Below are 21,707 nucleotides of genomic sequence, written 5' to 3'. Positions count from 1 at the left end.
ATTACTGTATACAGGTCTGGAGGCCTCATTTCAAGAAGGATGTAGAGCTGCTGGAACGAGTACAGAGAAGGGCAACAAGATTAGTGAATGGAACAAAGGGGTGCTCTTACGAAGAAAGGCTTATGTTTTGCAAATTACAGTGTCTGGAAACAAGGCACCAGCGAGGTGATCTGATAGAGGTGTAAAAAGCCTATAATGGTTTGAGCTTGCTCAATGCTGATGGGATTCTTCTTCTTTCTCAGAATAATCACCTGAGAGGGCATAAATAAAAATTGAGGAAAGACAGATGTAGGATAGATGTGCTGAAATTTGCATTTAGCCAGCGGGTAGTCGGTTTGTGGAACAGCCTTCCATCCCTTGTTGTGGAACCCCAGGGGCTCATATCAAAAACAGCAGAGAGTTCTTTACTTATGTAAACTCTAGAAGGAAGGGGATGAATCAGATTGGTCCACTTGATATTGATGGGTCAAGTGTTGATGATCCTGCTCAGGTAGCTAACAAACTAAATGAATATTTTGCATCGACATTCACACATGAGGAGTTCTTCAGCGAGGGGAATGCCAGAGGTGTATTCATTTCTAGCAGTAAGCTACAGAATCTTGAAATAACTGGGAGTAAAGTGGAGGAGAAACTGTTGAAGATAAACACAAGAAAGGCACCCGGGGTGGATGGGATCTATCCAGTTATATAAAAGGAGGCAGCAAAGGAAGTAAGCAAACCCTTAGCCATGATTATGAGAGCTTCCTTGGACTCAGGGGAGGTACCCATAGACTGGAAATGTGCAAATGTGACCCCAATTCACAAAGGAGGATCAAAGGCTGACACAAGTAATTATAGACCTGTGAGCTTAACTTCTGTTCCAGGAAAATTAATGGAGGCACTGGTTAAAGAAGCACTGCAGGATCATTTAGACAAGACTTCAGTTATAGCTCAGACACAGCATGATTTTGTTAAGGGGAAGTCTTGCCTGACCAATTTGATTGGATACTATGATGCAGTCACAAAAGAACTGGATGCAAGGAATAACTTTGATATTATATACTTTGATCTTACAAAGGCTTTTGATACTGTTGCACATGGAAGACTGCTACACAAATTGGAGCAGTGTGACATTGGAGGCAAATTGCTGCTATGGATAAAGGGGTGGTTGAGGGGGAGAAGACAGAGAGTGGTAATCAATGGACACTGCTCATCGTGGACTGATGTTATTAGTGGAGTCCCTCAGGGCTCAGTGTTGGGTCCATTATTGTTTTCTGTATTTATAAATGATATTGATGATGGTATATCGGGCTTAATGTCCAAGTTTGCAGACGATACAAAGGTTGGCAGGGTTGTCAAGGACACTACTGACACTATGCTGCTGCAACAGGATCTGGAAAGGTTGAGCAGATGGGCTGAGAGGTGGCAAATGAAGTTTAACATTGACAAATGTAAAGTACTACACATGGGAAACAGCAACCCCAGAGCAACGTATCAACTCTGTGGTACAACACTGACAGTGGTAGAGAATGAAAGGGACTTGGGGGTAGTTGTGCAGGCAGATATGAAGTTCTCTGAGCAGTGCAGACGGGCTGCAAGAGAAGCTCATGGAGTTTTGTCAATGATATACAGGAATTTTTCCAGCAGGGATAAGGACGTGATTATTCCATTGTATAAGGCGATGGTCAGGCCACACCTAGAGTACTGTATACAGGTCTGGAAGCCTCATTTCAAGAAGGATGTAGAGCTGCTGGAACGAGTACAGAGAAGGGCAACAAGATTAGTGAATGGAACAAAGGGGTGCTCTTACGAAGAAAGGCTTAAGTTTTGCAAATTACAGTGTCTGGAGACTAGGCACCAGCGAGGTGATCTGATAGAGGTGTATAAAGCCTTGAATGGTTTAAGCATGCTCAATGCTGATGGAATTCTTCCTCTAGCTCAGAAAAATCACCTGAGAGGGCATAAATTCAAATTGAGGAAAGACAGATGTAGGATAGACGTGCGGAAATTTGCCTTTAGCCAGCGGGTGGTTTGTTGGTGGAACAGACTTCCATCCCTTGTGGTGGAGGTTGATAGCCTAAATAAGTTTAAGGCTCAGCTGGACAGGTATTTTGAACGAACAGAGGGGTGAAGTGGAAGTGGTTTTTTTTTTTTTTTTTTTTTTTGGCTGATGCTGCATAAGCTTGCTTTCTTGCATCAAATGCCTCTACTAATGCTAATGCTAATGCTAATGCTAATTGGAGGCAAATTGCTGCTATGGATAAAGTGGTGGTCGAGGGGGAGAAGACAGAGTGTGGTAATCAATGGACACTGCTCATCGTGGACTAATTTTATTAGTGGAGTCCCTCAGGGTTCAGTGTTGGGTCCATTATTGTTTTCTGTATTTATAAATAACATTGATGATGGTGTATCAAGCTTAATGTCCAAGTTTCCAGACGATAGAAAGGTTAGCAGGGTTGTTAAGGACACTACTGACGCTATCCTGCTGCAACAGGATCTGGAAAGGTTGAGCAGATGGGCTGAGAGGTGGAAATTAAGTTTAACATTGACAAATGTAAAGTACTACATGGGGAGCAGTAACCCCAGAGTAACGTATCAACTCTGTGGTATTACACTAACAGTGGTAGAGAATGTAAATGACGTGGGGGGTATGAAGGCAGATATGAAGTTTTCTGAAAAGTGCAGACGGTGTGCAAGAGTAGCTCATGGTGTCTTGCCAATGATATACAGTAATTTTTCTATCAGGGATAAGGACATGATTATTCCCTTGTATAAGGCAATGATCAGGCCACACCTTGATTACTGTATACAGGTATGGAGGCCTCATTTCAAGAAGGATGTAGAGCTGCTGGAACGAGTACAGAGAAGGGCAACAAGATTAGTGAATGGAACAAAGGGGTGCTCTTACGAAGAAAGGCTTATGTTTTGAAAATTACAGTGTCTGGAAACTAGGCACCAGCGAGGTGATCTGATAGAGGTGTAGAAAGCCTATAATGGTTTGAGCTTTCTCAATGCTGATGGGATTCTTCTTCTTTCTCAGAATAATCACTTGAGAGGGCATAAATAAAAATTGAGGAAAGACAGATGTAGGATAGATGTGCGGAAATTTGCATTTGGCCAGCGGGTAGTCGGTTTGTGGAACAGCCTTCCATCCCTTGTTTTGGAACCCCAGGGGCTCATATCTGGTGAATATGGGCTTGGCACACCGAGGGTCCTGTGCTGGATATCATCATTCTTCTCTTTCTTGGTGATTTCCTACTACTTATGACTCTCTCTCTCTTCTCCCCCTCCCTCTCTCTCTCTGGGTAACTCGGGAATTTTTTTTTTTTGGGTGGTGCAGCCTAACCCACAGGCTCCCTTGCACGTATCGCTAATAATAATAATAATAATAATAATAATAATAAAGTTGATAGCCTAAATAAATTTAAGGCTCAGCTGGATAGGTATTTCGAACGAACGGAGGGGTGAAGTGGGAGTGTTTTTTTTTTTTTTTTTTTGGTGATGCTGCATAAGCTTGTTTTCTTGCATCATATGCCTCTACTAATGCTAATATTTTTCTTTTGATAACGTGTACAGTTGTAAATGTATCGTTTGTGATTGTCACATCCTACGTGTGACATACTGTTTTTAATTTCATAGATGAGAATCGTTCCCGAATTTGTTAATTTTACTACAAATTTATTTTAACGTTTTCCTGTGTTTAAATAGGAGACATGCCACTATCGAATAAAGATTCAAAGGTTTACCTTAACCTAAAAATAACATCTGCAGTAGTTTCTTATTGGTGAGTATCGGTGGACTAATTTTACTCTTGCTTTTATTTTATTAAATTTATTTTTTTATTGTTAACTCCTGAAGTTTCACAAATAAATTATACTTCTAATAAGAAAAAAGAAACCGTAGTACATTAGAATCAATCATATGGAAACGTATGAACCAGTCGGTCCTTAAATAAAGGTTTCACTATACACCTCATTGTGAATCGCTTCGCAACAATAATCACCTGAGAGGGCATAAATTGAAATTGAGGAAAGACAGATGTAGGATAGATGTGTGGAAATTTGCATTTAGCCAGCACTCGTGCTGGCTAAATTTGGGTGTACTCGTGCACCCCAAATAAGTAGGCTTTGCTAGAAAAGTATATTGTTGGGTTGTTAGCTCTAACACACTCATTGCCTTGTGCCACCCACTCATGAAGAGGAAGCAATCTCTGTAACTGTGCTATGTGGGTGCTGGCCCTCAACTGAAAATAATAGTAGTATATTTGCCTTCTGGGGAGTGCACCATGTTTGATGTGCATTAGTAGGGCAATTTTTGAAGGGATTTTAACTATGATATATTGTATAATGATATGTTTTTATGCAGACTTTACTTTTTTATGGCTATACAAACTGATGCTTCTGCACTACTTGTACATTAGTTGTAAATATTTCTGTACCCTGGAGCTTTAGTTATGTGATTTAATAACGTATAATGTTTTATTTAAAATTTTGTAACAGGGCTGTGATCCTGGGATAGTGTGAGTATGCATCAGTGTGTTAAGTTAGCTCTAGGAATTTTTCTTTGGGCAAAACTAAGACACTGCCCTGTGGAGTTGGGTAGGTGGTGGGAATCTGCTTGCAAGCAATTACATGTTCACAGTTACAAGCAATTTTTATGTAACAGGTTCTGTCAGTCATTGACATCACTGGAAAGTTAAAGCTTTAATCTACAATAAAAACATAGACTAAATTATTTTTTTCTTCAGGTTCCACATTCAATTTGAATCCAACATTTTCCAGCCTACTTTGTCCCGTGCTTTGTGAACAGACAGTATACAAAATGAAAAGTATTTTACGAGGTGTGGTAATAATGTTCCCAGATTGGTGCAATAAAATGAACACAGTTGAAGGAGCTCAAAAATGGTTTTATTTTTATTCAAAGTAATCAGAACCCGATTGAATGCACATATTATGCCATTTTAAAAGTTTCTGAAAAGAATCAGTGTGGCCAAAGAGATAATGTTGTGTTCAGCAGTTATAGTTTCTTTATGTCCCCAACAGCCTGAAATCTATTTTCTTTGAGAAGCAGTTTTCACTTCGATAAAGAGGAAGAAGTCTGCTCGTGCTAGATCAGGTGAGTAGGGTGGATGGTTGATTTGTACAATGCCACGTTTTGTCAGATGTTTCAGAACAAGTGCAGAATGGGCAGGGGCATTGCTGTGCAATAAAAATCAGCAGAACTAGCTACCTTTGTCTTTAAATTTTGGCCTCACCTGAGAAATGCACTTCAATATTCTTTGAAGCATCTGTATGTAGAGCATATTACTGACTCCTTTCCCTTCAACTACAAATTTCTTTTCATGTGAATCGCAACATGGTTGTTAAAAAATATGATCAGCATTGTCTTGATCGTGGACTTCTGTAAATGAAACTTTTTTGGGCTTTGTCATGATTTTGAAGTCCACTGCATGTTCTGAAGCTTTGTGTCTGGGTTGTACTAAAGTGCCCAACACTCATCTCCAGTGAAAATATAGTAAAGTAGAAGAATAAATTCGGATTACCTTGACAGGACTGGACAAAGTCTTTGAACTCTTCGTTGCTTCTGCTCATCCATGAGACTTGTAGCACAGTTTTTGACGGCTTGCTTTTTTTCTAAATCTTCATGCAGAATTTGATGAATCATATCCAAGTCATCAGCCATCGTTCTGAGGAACAAACAATGCCCTCTTGCCACAATTTTTCAAACTTTTGAGAGGTAGATAATGCCCACTTCTTGGGTCATCATTAACATCCAGGGTAGGCATGTTAGCAGGAGCGCAAGACTGTGTGAGTGGAGTGTGTGGGATTCAAGACCAGCTGTTGGTAATTGTGGATTTCCTCCTCAGTATCTTGCATTAGTCAGTCTGAAGGCTAGGTGCTATTAGCAAGTCAAATTCAAGGATCCTGAGTTGAAATGCATTCGAAATAAATTAACATCCCAAGTCCATCTTTGAAGAGCTTGTATCATTTGTACACTGGTACAACTTAATGTTTCTTCGCCCTAAACAATATTTAACAATTTATACGTTTCTGTTGATGCTGTATATTTCTTGCATCATTTGCCACTGTTAACGGTAATACCGATACTAATTTAACTTTCCAGATATTGACTAGAATATCTAGTTTGCTTCCTCACTCACTAGCAAGACTTTTGTTGATTTATTGGATGATTGTTTTCTACAGCAGCATATTTGAGAAGCAACCCAAGGGAGCAATACGCTTGATCTGATTATCAGCAGTGATTATTCATGCATTAAGAATTTGCAGATAAAGTAACTACTAAGTGAAAGTAATCACAGTGTATGGATGTGGGATTTACTTAAAGATGTAACTACCATCAAGGATAAAGGAAAGTCTTTTTATTTTTGTAAAATTTGTTCTCAAACAGTTTATAAATTCTATATAGTGGGACCAACTGATATTATGAACACAAATCCTAAATTGGAAGTAGTAGTAGTAGTACTAGCTTATACAGCATCAGCCAAAAAAAAAAAAAAAAAATCAATTTCATAAAACCATTCCCTCTAAAAGTTTGTCCAGTTCTTCCTTGAATTTATTTAAGCTATCAACTTCCACAATGATAGTTGGAAGTTTGTAGCAATTAACCAACCACTGGCCAAAGGCAAATTGCTGCACATCTATTCTACAACTGTCTTTAGGCGCCTCCGTAGCCAGGTGGGAAGGAGCACCAGTGCGTAGCACATGCTCCTTGATTAGACCGGGGTTCGAGCCCGTCACCACCAAATACGGAGGATGCGGAAAGGTCAGAGAATGACCACCGCATATCCCGGAGCAATATGGCCTTAGTTGCTAATGCTCCTAAAAACCAAATAACAAACAACTGTCTTTCCTCAATTTGAATTTATGCTCCTCAGGTTTGTAATCTGAGCAAGTAGAAGAATCTCATCAGAATTCAATGTGATCAACCCATTCAAGGCCTTATACACCTCAATCAGATCACCTTGCAGGTGCCTAGTCACCAGCTGCTGCAGTTTGCAGAACTTAAGCCTTTCTTGGTAAGAGGACCCCTTCATTCCCCTCACCAATCTTGTTGCCCTTCTCTGTACACACTCAAGCAACTCTACATCCTTCCTAAAATGAGGCCTCCAGACCTGTACGCAGTACTCAAGTTGTGGCCTGACCATTGCCTAATACAAAGGGATAATCGCCTCCTTTTCCCTGCTAGCAAAATTCCTGCATATCATTGACAATACTCCATGTCCTGCTCTGGCAGCCTGTCTGCATTGCTCAGAAAACTTCATATCTGACTTCACATTCGCTCCCAGGTCTTTCATTTTCTACCACCCTAAGTGTAGTACCACACAGTTGGTACGTTCCTCTGGGGTTACTTCTACCCATATGCAGTACTTTGCATTTGTCAAATACTGTTTTCAAATACTGTTTGATGTTAAACTTCAGTTGCCACTTCTCAGCTCATCTACCCAAATTTTCTAGATCCTGTTGCAGTATCACACTGTCATTAACAACCCTGCCAACTTTGACACTAAGTCTGATATACCTTCATCAATATCATTGATAAATATTCAAGGAATTAACCTTGGAAGCTACTAGGCTTTTCAACTAAGAAATACTTTGAGGTTTAGGCCTAAGTGGATGTCAGATGAACTAATGAGACTCATGGCAGAGAAGAAAAATGCATGGGATGCATATAAATTATCAGGTGACAAAGAGGTAGATATAAGCTAGTCTGTAATAAATTCACAAAGGAGGTTAGGCAAACGAAGGCAGATTACAAGAAGTCTTTGGCAAAGAAGGCAAAGAAAAACAGGAAAGACTTCTGTATTTATGTGAACTAAACTGTAGAAGGAAGGAGATGAATTAGATAGGTCCACTTGATATCGATGGTTTGATTGTTCATGATCCTGCTCACATAGCTGATAAAGTGAATGAGTATTTTGCATCTACATTTACACACAAGGAATTCTATAGGGAAGTGGGGAGGTAAAGGATTTCGTAATAACTGAGAGCAAAGTGGAGGAGAAATTGTGAATGTTGAACATAAGAAAGGTGCCTCGTGTGGAATGAATATATCTAGTTATGTTAAGGGAGGCAGCAAAGGAAGTAAGCAAACCCTTAGCCAGAATTATGAGAGCATTCTTTGGTTCAGAGGGAGGTCCCCATGGACTGGAGATGTGCGACTATATCCCCAATTCACAAAGGGGATCAAAAGGCAACACTAGTAATTACAGTCATGTTAGTGTAACTTCTGCTCCGAGGATAATAAGGGAACCACTGGTTAAAGAAGCAGTGCAGGATCATCTAGACAAGACTGCAGTTATAGTTCAGACACAACATGGGTTTGTTAAGGGGAAATCTTACCTGACCAATTTGATTGGATACTACGATGTGGTCGCAAAGGAACTGGATTCAAAAAATAATTTTGATGTCATATACTTGAATTTCAGGAAAGCTTTTAATACTAGTCAACATAAAGGACTGCTGTACAAATTGGAGCACTGTGGCATTACGTTCAAGTTGCTGCTGTGGATAAAGGACTGGTTGAGTGGGAGAAGACAGAGTTGTAGTCATTGGACACTGCTCCTCGTGGATTAATGTTATTCGTGGAGTCTCCAGGATTTGATGTTGGGATTGCTGTTCTTTTCTATATTTATCAATGATATTGTTGGAGGTATATCAGGCTCATTATCCAATTTTCAGATAATTCAAAGGTTGTTAGCGTTGTTAATGAAATTTATGGCATTATGCTACTACAATGGGATCTAGAAAAGTTGGGCAGATGGGCTGAGAAGTGACAACTGAAGTTTAACATTTTAAACTTCAGTTGACGTATGCAGAGTACTGCATATGGGTAGCAGTAACCCCAGAGTAACGTATCAACTGTGTGATATTATTATACTCAGGATAGTGGAGAATGAAAAAGACCTTAGGTTAGTTGTGCAGTCAGATATTAAGTTTCTGAGCAGTGGAGACAGGCTACACAGCTCAGAAAACTTCAAAGAGGAGTGATTATCCCCTTGTATAAGGCAATGGTTAGGTCCCAACTTGAGTACTGGCTACAGGTCTGGAGGCCTCATTTTAAGAAGGATGTAGAGCTCCTGGATTGAGTACAGAGAAGAGGAACAAAGGGATGCTCTTTTCAAGAAAGGCTTATGTTTCTGCAAATTGCAGCATCTGGAGACTAGGTAGCTGTGAAATGATCTGATTGAAGTGTATAAGGCTTTGAATGGATTGAGCAAGCTCAATGCTGATGGGATGCTTTGCCTTGCTCAGACAACACATGGCATTGCATAAATTAAAAATGAGGAAGAATTGTTGCAGAATAGTTGTGCTAAAGTTTGCATTTAGCCCATTGATGATTGATTGCTGGAACAAACTTCTATCTGTTGTTGTGGAAGCTGATAGCTTAAATAATTTAAGGAAGTTCTAGACAAACTATTGGACAGAATGAATATGTGCAATACTGGGTGTTTTTTTTTTTTTTTTTTTTTTTTGGCTGATGCTGTATAAGCTTGCTTTCTTGCATCATATTCCACTGCTAATGCTAGTCTCTTTACCATCATGTATTGCAGGAAGTTTGAGCTACGACATATAATTTCCATTTATTTTCAAACTTGTTAAACATGACTGCCACAGTTCGGGGCAGTCATGTTTAACGGGGAAAAAAATTTCCCTGTTTGGGGAAATTTTTTTCCTCACCTGGTATGTACAATACTAAGTGGAAGAGGAGTTTAAGAAAGCAACAGATGCAATACTTGAAAATAAAAAGACCAGATTGAATGGAAGTTAGTGAAAGAGACTCTGGAAAATACAGCAAACAAAATAATTGGACACATGAGACTACAACCAAGAAAGCCATGGTTAACAAGTGAGAAATTTTCTACCTTATTGTAGAAAGTAACGAAGCCAGAAAGGAGAATATAGCTGAAGGACAAGGACAGTACAGATGACTAAGAAATAAAGTGGCTGAGGAATGCAAAAGGGCAAAGGAAAAGTGGATGGATGAAATATGCAAGGAAGCTGAAGATAATTTAATCAATGGAAGAATGGACATTGCATACAAGATAATTGGCACATATAATTTAATCAATAGAAGAATGGACATAGCATGCAAGATAATTGGCACATATACTTGAGACCCTAAAACCAAAAGCACAGCAATCAGAGATAAAGATGGAAAACTACTGATTAGAAATGAGATAGGAATAAAATGGAAAGAGTACCTGGAAGACCTCTATGATGGGAACCAAATAAGCAAGGAAGCCTTGGAGACTGAACATGAAGTAAAAGAGGATTGTTTGGGAGCAGACTTACTTGAATTAGAATATTGAAGAGCTCTAGATGAGATCCCCAATGGAAAAGCAGTAGGGACAGATAAAATTCCAGCTGAATTGCTAAAAAAAAAAGCACAAGACAAAACGAGGAAAAATGTTCAATATCATAAAAGCAGCCTATGAAGAAGGAAAAGATGTGGATGACTTTTTTCAAAGCCTGACAGTGACATTACCGAAAAAAGGAAATGCGACAGAGTGTAAAAACTACTGAACCAAGTCTGCTTAGCCACGTGTCCAAAATACTTTTAAACATAATAAAACACAGAATTAAACTGAAAACAGAACAGTTTTTGAGTGAAGATCAGTTTGGTTTTCAAAGTAGAAGAGGAACACGAGAAGCCATCTTAGCACTACACACAATTATAGATTGAAGTATAATCATAAACGAAACCACGCACACAGCTTTTATTGATCTAGAAAGAGCGTTTGACATTGTTCTCTGGGAGAAGCTTTTTCAAAGTCATGAAGAAAACCCAGTTTGATTGGAGAGATTGACGAGCCATCAAAAAATTATATGAAAATCAAACAACAAAAATTGAATTTCAAAATAATGAAGTAATAGCCAAGATAAGAAATGGAGTTAGGCAGGCGTATGCATTATCACCATTGCTATTTAACTTGTACATGGAGGATGCTCTAGAGCAGCATTTCCCAAACTGTGTTCTGCACAACACTAGTGTTCTGTGAGATGTGAACAAGTGATCTATGAAAAGTCGTAATTAATAATTAAAAAAAATAATAACAAAATAAAATAAATAAATTTTGCATATTTGTATGTAGCCTACACCACTTTTTTATCATTATAATTTTTAACATTAGTTTTTTCAGTTATTAATATACTGGCATAGACTAATAATCAAATAGACCGCGGAACACTTTATTTAGGTTGGTGTTTGCATAGAGGAAATGACATGTATGAAAAGTAGCAATGTAGGGATCTGATATGCTATTTGCATACAATTTAGCCTGGAGTACACGGGTCGAGGGGGAAACGAACCGATATCATAACTAAACTCACTTCCTTGAGTATTTTATTTATTTATTATTTTTTTTTTGTTTATTATCAGTATTTCGAAATATTATTATTAAAATAAATGACCATGGATTTGTGGTTGAAAAAAAAAACTTTAAAACGAGAAGCAAGTACTTCTAATACTTCTAGTAAAATCCGAAGTGAAAAAAAACAGGAACCAACTAATAAAAGACCAAAATGAAAGTATGATGACAGTTATTTTAAATTCGGCTTTACATGTGTTGGAAATAAAGATGCTCCTGATGCATAGTGCATCGTATGTAATAAAATATTAGCAAACAGTTCTTTGGCTCCCGCTGAATTTGTGTTCCTTAAAAAGGTCCTTCAGCTTGTCACAGACATTCTCTCAGATATTCCAGACAAGCTGTACTTGCTACCCGGAAGTCTAAAACGCTGATGGAACTGATATTCGGGTGACACTCAAGTCAAGTGGACCCAATTTCGGCGAAGTCCGGACGGTCTATGACAGCCAAATCCTCTGCTTGCAACTTCACGATGGTGGGACCGTTAGTAATCCTGGGTATAACCTCCATGCACAAGTACGTGGTGGGTGACCACCCAGGTGTGAACCAATGTAAGCAGGGGTCGAGGTGTGGTGCCCACACCACATGGAGGAACGCCATCCCTCTATGTTACCAGGCATTACTAGGTGGTAGATGACTCTCATCAACTGGTGAAATACCACCACTTTGCTTATTGGAGGCTTGAAGTGGTGGAACCCATGTTTAGTCTCTAGAGCTAAGTTCTGGCCAACCCTTCCCTATCTCTTCCATCATGCAGTATGATTGATGACTTTTGAGGTTATGATGAAAGTCGTGGTGAGATCCAATATTCCTTACATTTCGAGGGTACAGCTCTAAAACGGTGTTCGCAGGCCGGCCGCTAGTTAGTACGCCCGACCAAACCTATTGGTAACTCTCTAGGAGGCTTCCAGATCAGCTAGTGTATAATCTTGCTACCTCTACTCTGCCAGATAGTGATTGGAGGGAGTCCGAGTAGTATGTATGCAGGGAGCATTGTCGAGGCCACGTTATGTCACGGATCTGGGTATATTCTTACCACATGCATGCCCCATCCAAAAATTTCATTACTTCATACAGCATGTCCCACCCACTTTTTCTTACTATCGAATACACCATGAATTGTCAAACTAATAGAGCAAGCTTATCTGTGAAAAGATCTAACCTCGCAAGGACTTCCTAATTCATTTCACAAATATACGTGGTCTCAATTCTAATCTCAACGATGTCCATTTCCAATTGCAGTCTTCCAAACCCCATGTACTTTTTCTGACAGAATCTCAGTTATTGGTTGATTCAACTACTGCTCATCTCAGATGTCCAAATTATTCGCTGTATGATTCCTTTCGCCTCAATGGTGGTACTTGTGCATATGTCCGTTCTGTTATTCCCTGTCAGAGACTTGGCAATTTGGAATCTCCTCTCTTTGATCTTCTCTGGCTTAAAATCTCTCTACCTCATTGTGTCAAATTCATCTGTTGTCTCTACCGTTCTCCCAACTCCACTAATCACTTGGAGCTCTTTGACTTCCTCTCTTTGCAACTTGACTTTCTCCAGTCCAACTTTCCTAACAATGAGGTAATTTTCCTTGGTGATTTTAATGTTCACAACTCCAGCTGGCTTCAGTTTTCTAGTTACACCGACCCAGCAGGTCGAGATGCTGAGGCTTTTGCAGTTACTAATGACCTAGCACAGATTGTTCATTTACCTACAAGAATACTGGACAATCCTAATCATACAGCCAATACGCTTGATCTTTTTCTCACAAACAAACAACCCTTCTAAGTACACGGTCAAAGTGAGAGGTCCTTTAGGTACTTCAGATCACAACTAGGTGATTGTCTCTTCTCCAATGGAACCTTTATCTCGTGGCTATTCCCAACCTCGTGTTGTTTGGCATTACAAGAATGCAAAATGGCATGACCTGCGAGTCTTCTTTTCCTTGGTCGGATTACTGTTCAAAACTTCTGATGTCAACGTTTGCTCAGATCGTGTCAGTGAAATTATTCTTGCAAGATTGGAATCCTTTATCCCACACTCCACTTTAAAATCTCGTCCTTTATCTAAACCTTGGTTTTCCAATAAATGTGCTAAGGCTGTCCAAGAGAAGAATGTTGCATATCGTAATTGGCTTGTTTCTAATTCTTCAGTTTCATTTTCTGCCTACACCAAAGCTCGCAACAATTGTAAAGCAGTTATTAATCAGTCCAAACTAGAGTTTGAACAGGCTAAGAGTAGAAAACTTGCTTCTTGCCCTAATGGTAGCCGAGCATTGTGGTCTCTTGCCAAAGCTATTGGTCGCAACTTTTGCCCATCTCTGCTCCCCCCTCTGTCCAAACAAGATGGTTCTGTTGTCACTTCAGCCAAGCATAAAGCTGACCTGCAAGCATCCCATTTTTCTTCCAGCTCATGTATTAATGATCTTGGTAAAACAACTCCCACCATTCCTAACACGCTCCATTCAATGCCTCCTGTGGTCTTCCGTCAAAAGGATATCAGAAGGATTTTGATGAATTTTGATGCTAAGAAAGCTACAGGTCCTGATGGTATTTCTCCACTTGTTCTCAAAACCTGTGCTCCTGAACTTACTCCTAATCTTTGCCGCCTTTTTTCACTTTCTTAATCCGAAGGTGTTTTTCCTTCTGCTTGGAAATTTGCTCATATCCAGCCAGTTCTTAAAAAGGGTGACAAATCCCTCCCATCCAATTATCGTCCCATTGCAATTACTTCTACTCTTTCTAAAGTAACGGAGAAATAAATTAACCGCCAACTCTTTAACTAGAAACCTTCCATCTGATCAACGATCGCCATTATGGATTCCGGCAATGTCGATCCACTGGTGATATTCTGGCTTATGTTACCCATTTATGGACTAATTCAATGGAAAGGTTCGGTGAAACCCAAGTAGTTGCTCTTGACATCTCAAAGGCTTTTGATCGTGTTTGGCGTAAAGGTCTTCTAAACAAGCTTCCATCTTATGGTTTGCCAACTGCTTTTAGTAATTGGTTATCCAGTTTTCTCTCTGATCGCTCACTGAGGGTGATGGTAGATGGCTCTCTGTCTTCTAACTTCTCCACTAATGCTGGTGTCCTCCAAGGTTCAGTTCTTTCCCCCACTCTTTTCCTCTTGTATATCAATGACCTTCCATTGACTGGAAATCCTATCCATAGTTTTGCCGATGATAGCACATTGCATTCAACTTTACATTTTGAGAAACCTTGTCCTGCTCAATCAGCTTCAACTTCTCGAAAATCTGCTACCAATTCCTTAAATGCCAATCTTCAGGTAATTCTCCAGTGGGGCAAAGACAACTTAGTTGATTTCAACCCTTCTAAAACTCAGTCTTGTCTTATATCTCGCAAAAAGGATTCTTCTGCTCCTATGCTTATCTTTAGTGACACTCCGATTTCTAGGCAAAATGATATATCTCATTTGGGGATTACCCTGACTTCTAATCTCTCTTGGCACAAGCACATTACAAATATTGCTTCCTCTACATCTAAAAAACTTGGTTTTCTCTTTCGCTCTCAGCGTTACTTTTCTTCCAAACAGCTGCTCACTTTGTATAAATCGCAAATCCGCCCTGCCATGGAATATTGTTCCCACATCTGGGGTGGTGCCCCCAAAACCTCTCCCAGGCTTCTTGATTCCATTCAGAAGAGGGCAATTAGGTTAATTAATGATTCATCTCTAACAGAGTCTCTCCACTCGCTTTCTCATAGACGCACTGTTTCTGCTGCATGCCTCTTCTACAGATACTTCCATGGGCACTGTTCTTCTGAATTGGCTTCTATAATTCCTGCTCTCTCTTTCAAAACAGTCCGAACATGTGCCGCCACCAGCCAACATCCATTTACTGTCCAACTTCAAATCCACGGAACCAACTTTTCATCTTCCTCATTTATTCATTCAACTGCCGTTTTCTGGAACAACTTTCCTTCATACGTATTTCTTGAAAATTACAATCTACAGAAGTTCAAGTCCAATGTCAACAAATATCTTCTTTCATCTTCTCAACCTCCAACCCAAGCACGGTACTAAGTACTATAGGTTCTAATGCCTCTCGTGTTTGGGGTTCATATAAAAAAAAAAAATATATATATATATATATATATATATATATATATATATATATATTGTCAGATGAAATGTGTCAGATGAAAAAAGTTTGGGAAATGCTGATCTAGAGCAGCGGTTGCCGGCCTTTTCATGGTGGCAGGCTACTTTTTATATTAATTAAATGGTCACAGGCACCAAAGAATAATGCTGATTCTTTGGTGCCTGTGAGGAAGGAATTAAGGATTCCTTCCTCAAAATGAGGAATTAAGGATTTTACATTGAAAGATATAAACTAGAGTTACTGGGTTACTGCTACCCATATGCAGTACTTTGCATTTGTCAATGTTAAACTTCAGTTGTCACTTCTCAGCCCATCTGCCTAACTTTTATAGATCCTGTTGCAGTAGCATACTGTCTTTAGTGTCATTAACGACCCTCACAAACCTTTGTATCATCTGCAAACTTGGACATTAAGCCTGATATACTAACTTCTATATCATTGACAAATATACAAAATAACAATGTGCCCAGCACCGAACCCTGGGGGACACCACGGGGGCTCACATCTGGTGAGTATGGGCTTGGCAAACCTAGGGTCCTGAGCTCTATATCATCATTCTTCTCTTCTTGGTGATGCCTTTCTACTTCTCTCTCTCTCTCTCTCTCTCTCTCTCACACACACACACACACACACATACACAGGGGGGTAACTTGGGAATTTTTTTTTTTTGGCTGGTGCAGCATAAGCCTCAGGCTTCCTTGTACCATATGGCTAATAATAATAATAATAATACACATTAGTCCATGTAGAGCAGTGTCCATTTATTACCAATCTCTGCCTTCTCCCACTCAACCATGCCTTTATCCATTGCAGCAACTTGCCCTTAATGCCATACCACTCCAATTTGTACAGCAGTTTTCCATGTATCAAAAGCTTTCCTGAAATCCAAGTATATGATATGAAAATTATATTTTGCATCCAGTTCCTTTGTGACCTCATCATAGTATCCAATCAAATTGGTCAGACAAGACTTCCCCTTAACAAACCCATGCTGTGTTTGAACTGTTACTGCAGCCTTCTCTAGGTGAACCTCTATCACCTTTTTAACCAGTGTGACTCCATTATTTTCCTCGGGACAGAAGTTAAACTAACAGGCCTATAATTATTTATCACCATTTGAACCCCCTTTGTGAATTGAGGATATATTTGCAGATCTCCAGTTCATGGGGACCTCCCATGAATCTAAGAATGCTCTCATTATTATGGCTAAGGGTTTGCTAATCTCCCTTGCTGCCTCCTTCAATATAACTGGATAGATTCCATCCAACCTAGTACTTTTTTTTATGTTTAACTTCAACAATTTCTCCTCCATTTTGCTCTCAGTTATTACAAAATCACTTAGCTCCCTGTTATAGTTTGATCAACTTCTGGCATTCACCTCCTTGAATAAGTCCTCATATGTGAATGTAGGTGCAAAATACTCATTCAGTTTATCAGCTACTTCAGCAGGTTCATCAATAGTAGAACCATCTATGTTAAGTGGATCAATCTGATTCATTCCCTTCCTTCTAGAGTTTACATAAGTGAAGAAGTCTTTGCATTCTTTGCAAAATATTTTTTATAATCTGCTTACCCCTCTTTGTGATTTGATAACAGACTAGCTTATATCTGCCATAGGCTACTGTGTCGTCCGATAATTTATATGCATCCTGTGCATTTTTCTTCCCTTCCACGAGTCTTATTAATTCATCTGACATTCTTTTAAGCCTGAACCTTGAACAGTATTGCCTAGTTTGGTATCAAAAGTCTAGTAGCTTCGAAAATTAAGTCCCAGACGACTTCCCATTTAGAATTCCATGTTGGTTGGTAACAACATCAGTTGATCACACTGTATAAAATTTAAAAACTGTCTGAGACCACTGTAATTACCTTTACGGAAGCAAAAATTCCTTACCTTTACTGTTGATGGTAGCTAAATCTCTAAGTAAATCCCACATCAGTATACTGTGATCACTGTCGCCTAGTGGTTCCTTTATCTGCAAATTCATAATGCACGAATAATTACTGCTGATAATCAGATCAAGAGTATTACTCCCTCTCGTTGCTCCTCGAACATGTGTCTGTAAAAAACAATCCTCCAATAACTCCACAAAATCTTGCTAGAGTTCTAGTGACCAATCCACAAGTTCCAGTCAATATCTGGAAAGTTAAAATCCCCTATTACAAGACATTCTGATTTACTGGCCCACTATTTCTCTACACAACTGTTCATTGTACTCATCGGAGTGATTAGGCCTATAACACACTGCTACTCTCATTTTCCCTTTCCCAGTGTTTGTCACACCAAACAGACGCAACATTGCACTGTGTACCCATGCCAACTGGATGCACTTCCTTATGTTTTGTGTCTCTTAACTAACAACATAACTCCTCCTCCCTTTCTGTGCACATTGTACTTCCCAAATTCCAATTCTGCTATGCTTATATCTGTGTGACACCATATCTCTGATATCTCAATAATATCTGCCTTTGATGTCTTGATCTGCACTTCAAATTCATCAAACTTAAGGTGCCTCTGTAGCCAGGTGGGAAGGAGCAGCAGTGCGTAGTACACATTTCTTGATTAGACTGGGGCTCGAGCCCATCACCACCAAATATGAAGGATGCGGAAAGGTCAGGGAATGACCACTGCATATCCCAGAGCAATATGGCCTTAGTTGTTAATGCTCCAAATAACAAAACAAACAATAACAATCATCAAACTTATTTACTATACTTCTAGCATTGGAATACCTGCAAGTATACATGCACTTGTTCTTATTATTAGTTACCCTAACACAGCCCATGTATTTATTTGATCCATGATGACTCCCGGGAGCTCTTGAAATCCCCAGCAACTTGCTATCTAGGTTGCTGCTCATTACAATCGAAGCAGTGCAAGAATCACTTTCACCTCTGCCTGTGGCTACTGTTAATCTTTTAGTCTGTGAATCTCCCCAAGTTAGCAGTTTTCCGACCCACCTAACACTGCCTCGATAGCAACAGCAACTATTCTTGCACACTTTCTATTTAAGTGTATCTCATCCCTGTAGAAGCAGTCTCTACTGTTAACAAGTACACACCAGGCTGAAAAAAATTCTACCCATTGAGCCTTGCACAATCTGTCCAGGGTCGAATTGATCGACAAGGCTCTCATCATATGCTCCCTCCTATCGTGTCTGGGCAGAATTGCAGGCACTTTCACATTGAACCCTAACTCGTGAATTTTTTTTCAACATTGACTGTACTTGTTGAGTAAATCTGCAGATCTCTTACTCTTAAGGTCATTAGTGCCAGTGTGTACAACAGTATCACCTTTTTTGTCCTTAAAAGATGATATCTACCCTATGTCATCAACTTTCGCCACCGGCAGACATACCCTGGTTCTGTTCCACCTATCCTTTTTGCATAATATATTTCCCTGTCTCTCTGACATTAGCCACCAACAATAACTGCTACTTTGTGCTCACTGCTTTGCTGCTCTAGTCTGGGTCATGATTCCATTTAAGTATAATTTAATTAATAATGAAATTTAATAAGATTAATAAATTTTACTGATTAATTGATATACTGATTAATAATACTATACTAATCTAACAGATATCTAATACAGCGCTACGTATTTTGCTATTTAGTTTTAAGTTAAACCTTATGCTATTAAGTTCACGATTTTCGTTACACTGCTCCATATATCTTATAACAATGGTGGTAAGTTACGAATGGTAAGATCTACAGAAGCTACGTATTAACTTTCAAAATTGCTATCTGAGTTCAAATAAACCGAGCTTGACTAGGACTATAAGGCCACTTATAGAAAATAATTTAGTATAACAGTTAAGTTAATAAAATGACTAAATATGTATAAAAATTTAATGTTCATTGGAGCTGCAAAAATCTTGGCTGACTCGGTAATATCCTCATTCTGAGTACATTCTCTGATTGCCTCTTGAACACGCTGCTGTAGAAAACATTCATCCAATAAATCCACAAAATTTTTGTTAGTGTGTGAGTGACCAATCCACAAGTTTCAGTTAAAATTCCTCATTATAAGCCATTCTGATTTACTGGCCCAGTCCATTTCTCTGTATAGTTGGTCGTTGTACTCATCAGAATCATTAGGCATATAACACACTCCTACCATTAATTTTGTTTTCCCAGTGCTTATATCACAACAACACCCTTGAAGGATCTAAATTGAGGGGCCCATCAAGCTCTCAGCTGCCCACATCAATGGCAGAACTTGCACTTGATCATCATGCAACACAGTGGCAACCCCCAAGGCAGAATGCACTGGTCCCACAGGAACTAGTAGTTGTTGGTGACTCTGTTGTCAGGGAAACGGGGAACATCCTTTGTAAAAAGGATAGGTGGAACAGGACCAGGGTATGTCTGCCAGGGGCAAAGGTTGATGACGTTGTAGAGCAGATATCACCTTTTAAGGGCACAAAGGGTGATATTGTTGTACACGTTGGCACTAATGATATTAAGAGTAGGAGACCGGCAGAATTACTTAACAAGTACAGGTCACTGTTGAAAAAAAGCCGTGAATTAGGGTTGAATTTGAAAGTGTCTGCAGTTCTGCCCAGACACGATAGGAGGGAGTATATGATGAGAACCTTGTCGATCAATTCGGCTCTGGAAAGATTGTACAAGGCTCAAGGGGTAGAATTTTTTTTAGCCTGGTCTGTACTTGTTAACAGGAGAGACTCCTTCTACAGGGATGGGATACACTTAAATAGAAAGGGTGCAAGAATATTTGCTGATGCTATCGAGGCAGTGTTAGGTGTGTCGGAAAACTGTTAGCTTTGGGGGATACAAGGAGTAATAGATTAACAGTAGCCACTGGCAGAGGTGAAAGTGATTCTTGCACTGCTTCTATTTCAATGAGCAGCAGCTTGGAAAACAAGATGCAGCATATTTCCGAGAGTGCTGGGAGTCATTGTAGTACAAGTAAACACATGGGTTGTGTTAGGGTAGCTAAGAATAGGAACAGGTGCGTGTATACTTGCACGTACACCAATGCTAGGAATTTGGTAAATAAATTTGATGAATTTGAGGTATTGCTCAGAACATCAAAGGCAGATATTGTTCGGATATCATAAACGTGGTGTCACACAGATATATGGAATGCAGAACTGGAATTTGGGGAGTACAATGTGTATAGGAAGGATAGACAAGATAGGAAGGGAAGAGGGGTTATACTATTAGTTAAGAAACACATAAAATCCATGGAAGTGAAGCCAATCGACATAACTGGACAGTGCAATGTTGAGTCAGTTTGGTGTGACATAAGCATTGGGAGATCAAAACTGAGAGTAGGACTGTGTTATAGGCCCAATGACTCTGAAGAACAAGCATTAAGGGAAAACAAAGGATTTAAATCAGCAGCCATGAGCAGTAATACAGAAAGACAAATGATACTGAAACTGAAGAATAGCGATGGTGTACTTATAAATAGCAGAGAAGGCATAATTCAAATAGCAGAAGACTACTATAGAGAATTATACAAGGAGCGAGGGAATGATGCCAGCAGTGGGGAAGATGGATTGCAAAGTAGCAACACATACGACATACCCGATATTCTTCCTGATGAGGTAGAACATGCATTGAAGAAAATGAAGAATCAGAAAGCCCCGGGGGAAGATGAAGTTACTGTAGAGTTGTTAAAATTGGGAGGAAGAGACATAACACAAAAACTGGCAAGGCTCTTCACAAAGTGCATTAGAAAAGGTGTGATGCCTAAGCAGTGGAATAATGCAATCATAGTTTTGCTGCATAAGAAAGGAGATAAATCAGAAATTGGAAATTATAGACCAATTAGCTTGTTATCCCATATCTACAAGTTGTTCACAAGGGTCATTACTAACAGATTAGAAAGAATACTTGATGAGAATCAACCAAAAGAATAAGCTGGCTTTTGGACAGAATTCTCAACTATGGATCACCTTCACGTAATATCACAGCTAATGGAGAAAGCAAATGAATATAAAACACCATTATGCCTGGCATTTGTGGATTATGAAAAGGCATTTGACTCCATACAGCATAAGGCAATGTTTCGGGCATTGGAAAGACAAAGCATAGATACCCCATATATTATGATTTTGAAGAAAATATATGAGAGTGCTACCTCCTTTATTAGACTAGACAAAGACAGTAGGAAATTTAAAATCTAGAAAGGAGTTCGACAAGGAGATACAATATCTCCGAAGCTGTTTACTGCTGCCCTTGAGGCGCCTCCGT

The 21,707-nt window shown here is 39.4% G+C and overlaps 1 protein-coding gene across 3 annotated transcripts in view; it reads left to right on the top strand.

Annotated features, from left to right (window-relative positions):
• The first annotated feature begins 3,652 nt into the window (after positions 1–3,652).
• Positions 3,653–21,707, top strand: part of nac (GDP-fucose transporter nac) — a 204,007-nt gene continuing 185,952 nt past the window's right edge. For all 3 annotated transcript variants that reach the window (XM_090385575.1, XM_090385577.1, XM_090385578.1), the window contains exon 1: positions 3,653–3,763. In XM_090385575.1, the coding sequence (XP_090241701.1) occupies positions 3,693–3,763 (71 nt within the window). In that variant the 5' untranslated portion in view covers positions 3,653–3,692. The remainder of the gene's footprint in view (positions 3,764–21,707) is intronic.

Source organism: Mastigoproctus giganteus, chromosome 11 (genome assembly GCF_048544385.1).
Source record: "Mastigoproctus giganteus isolate SK-2022 chromosome 11, ASM4854438v1, whole genome shotgun sequence".
In the NCBI taxonomy this organism is placed as follows: Eukaryota; Metazoa; Arthropoda; class Arachnida; order Uropygi; family Thelyphonidae; genus Mastigoproctus; species Mastigoproctus giganteus.
The sequence above is the reverse complement of the archived record's forward strand: the minus strand, read 5'-3'. Positions and strand labels throughout refer to the sequence as shown.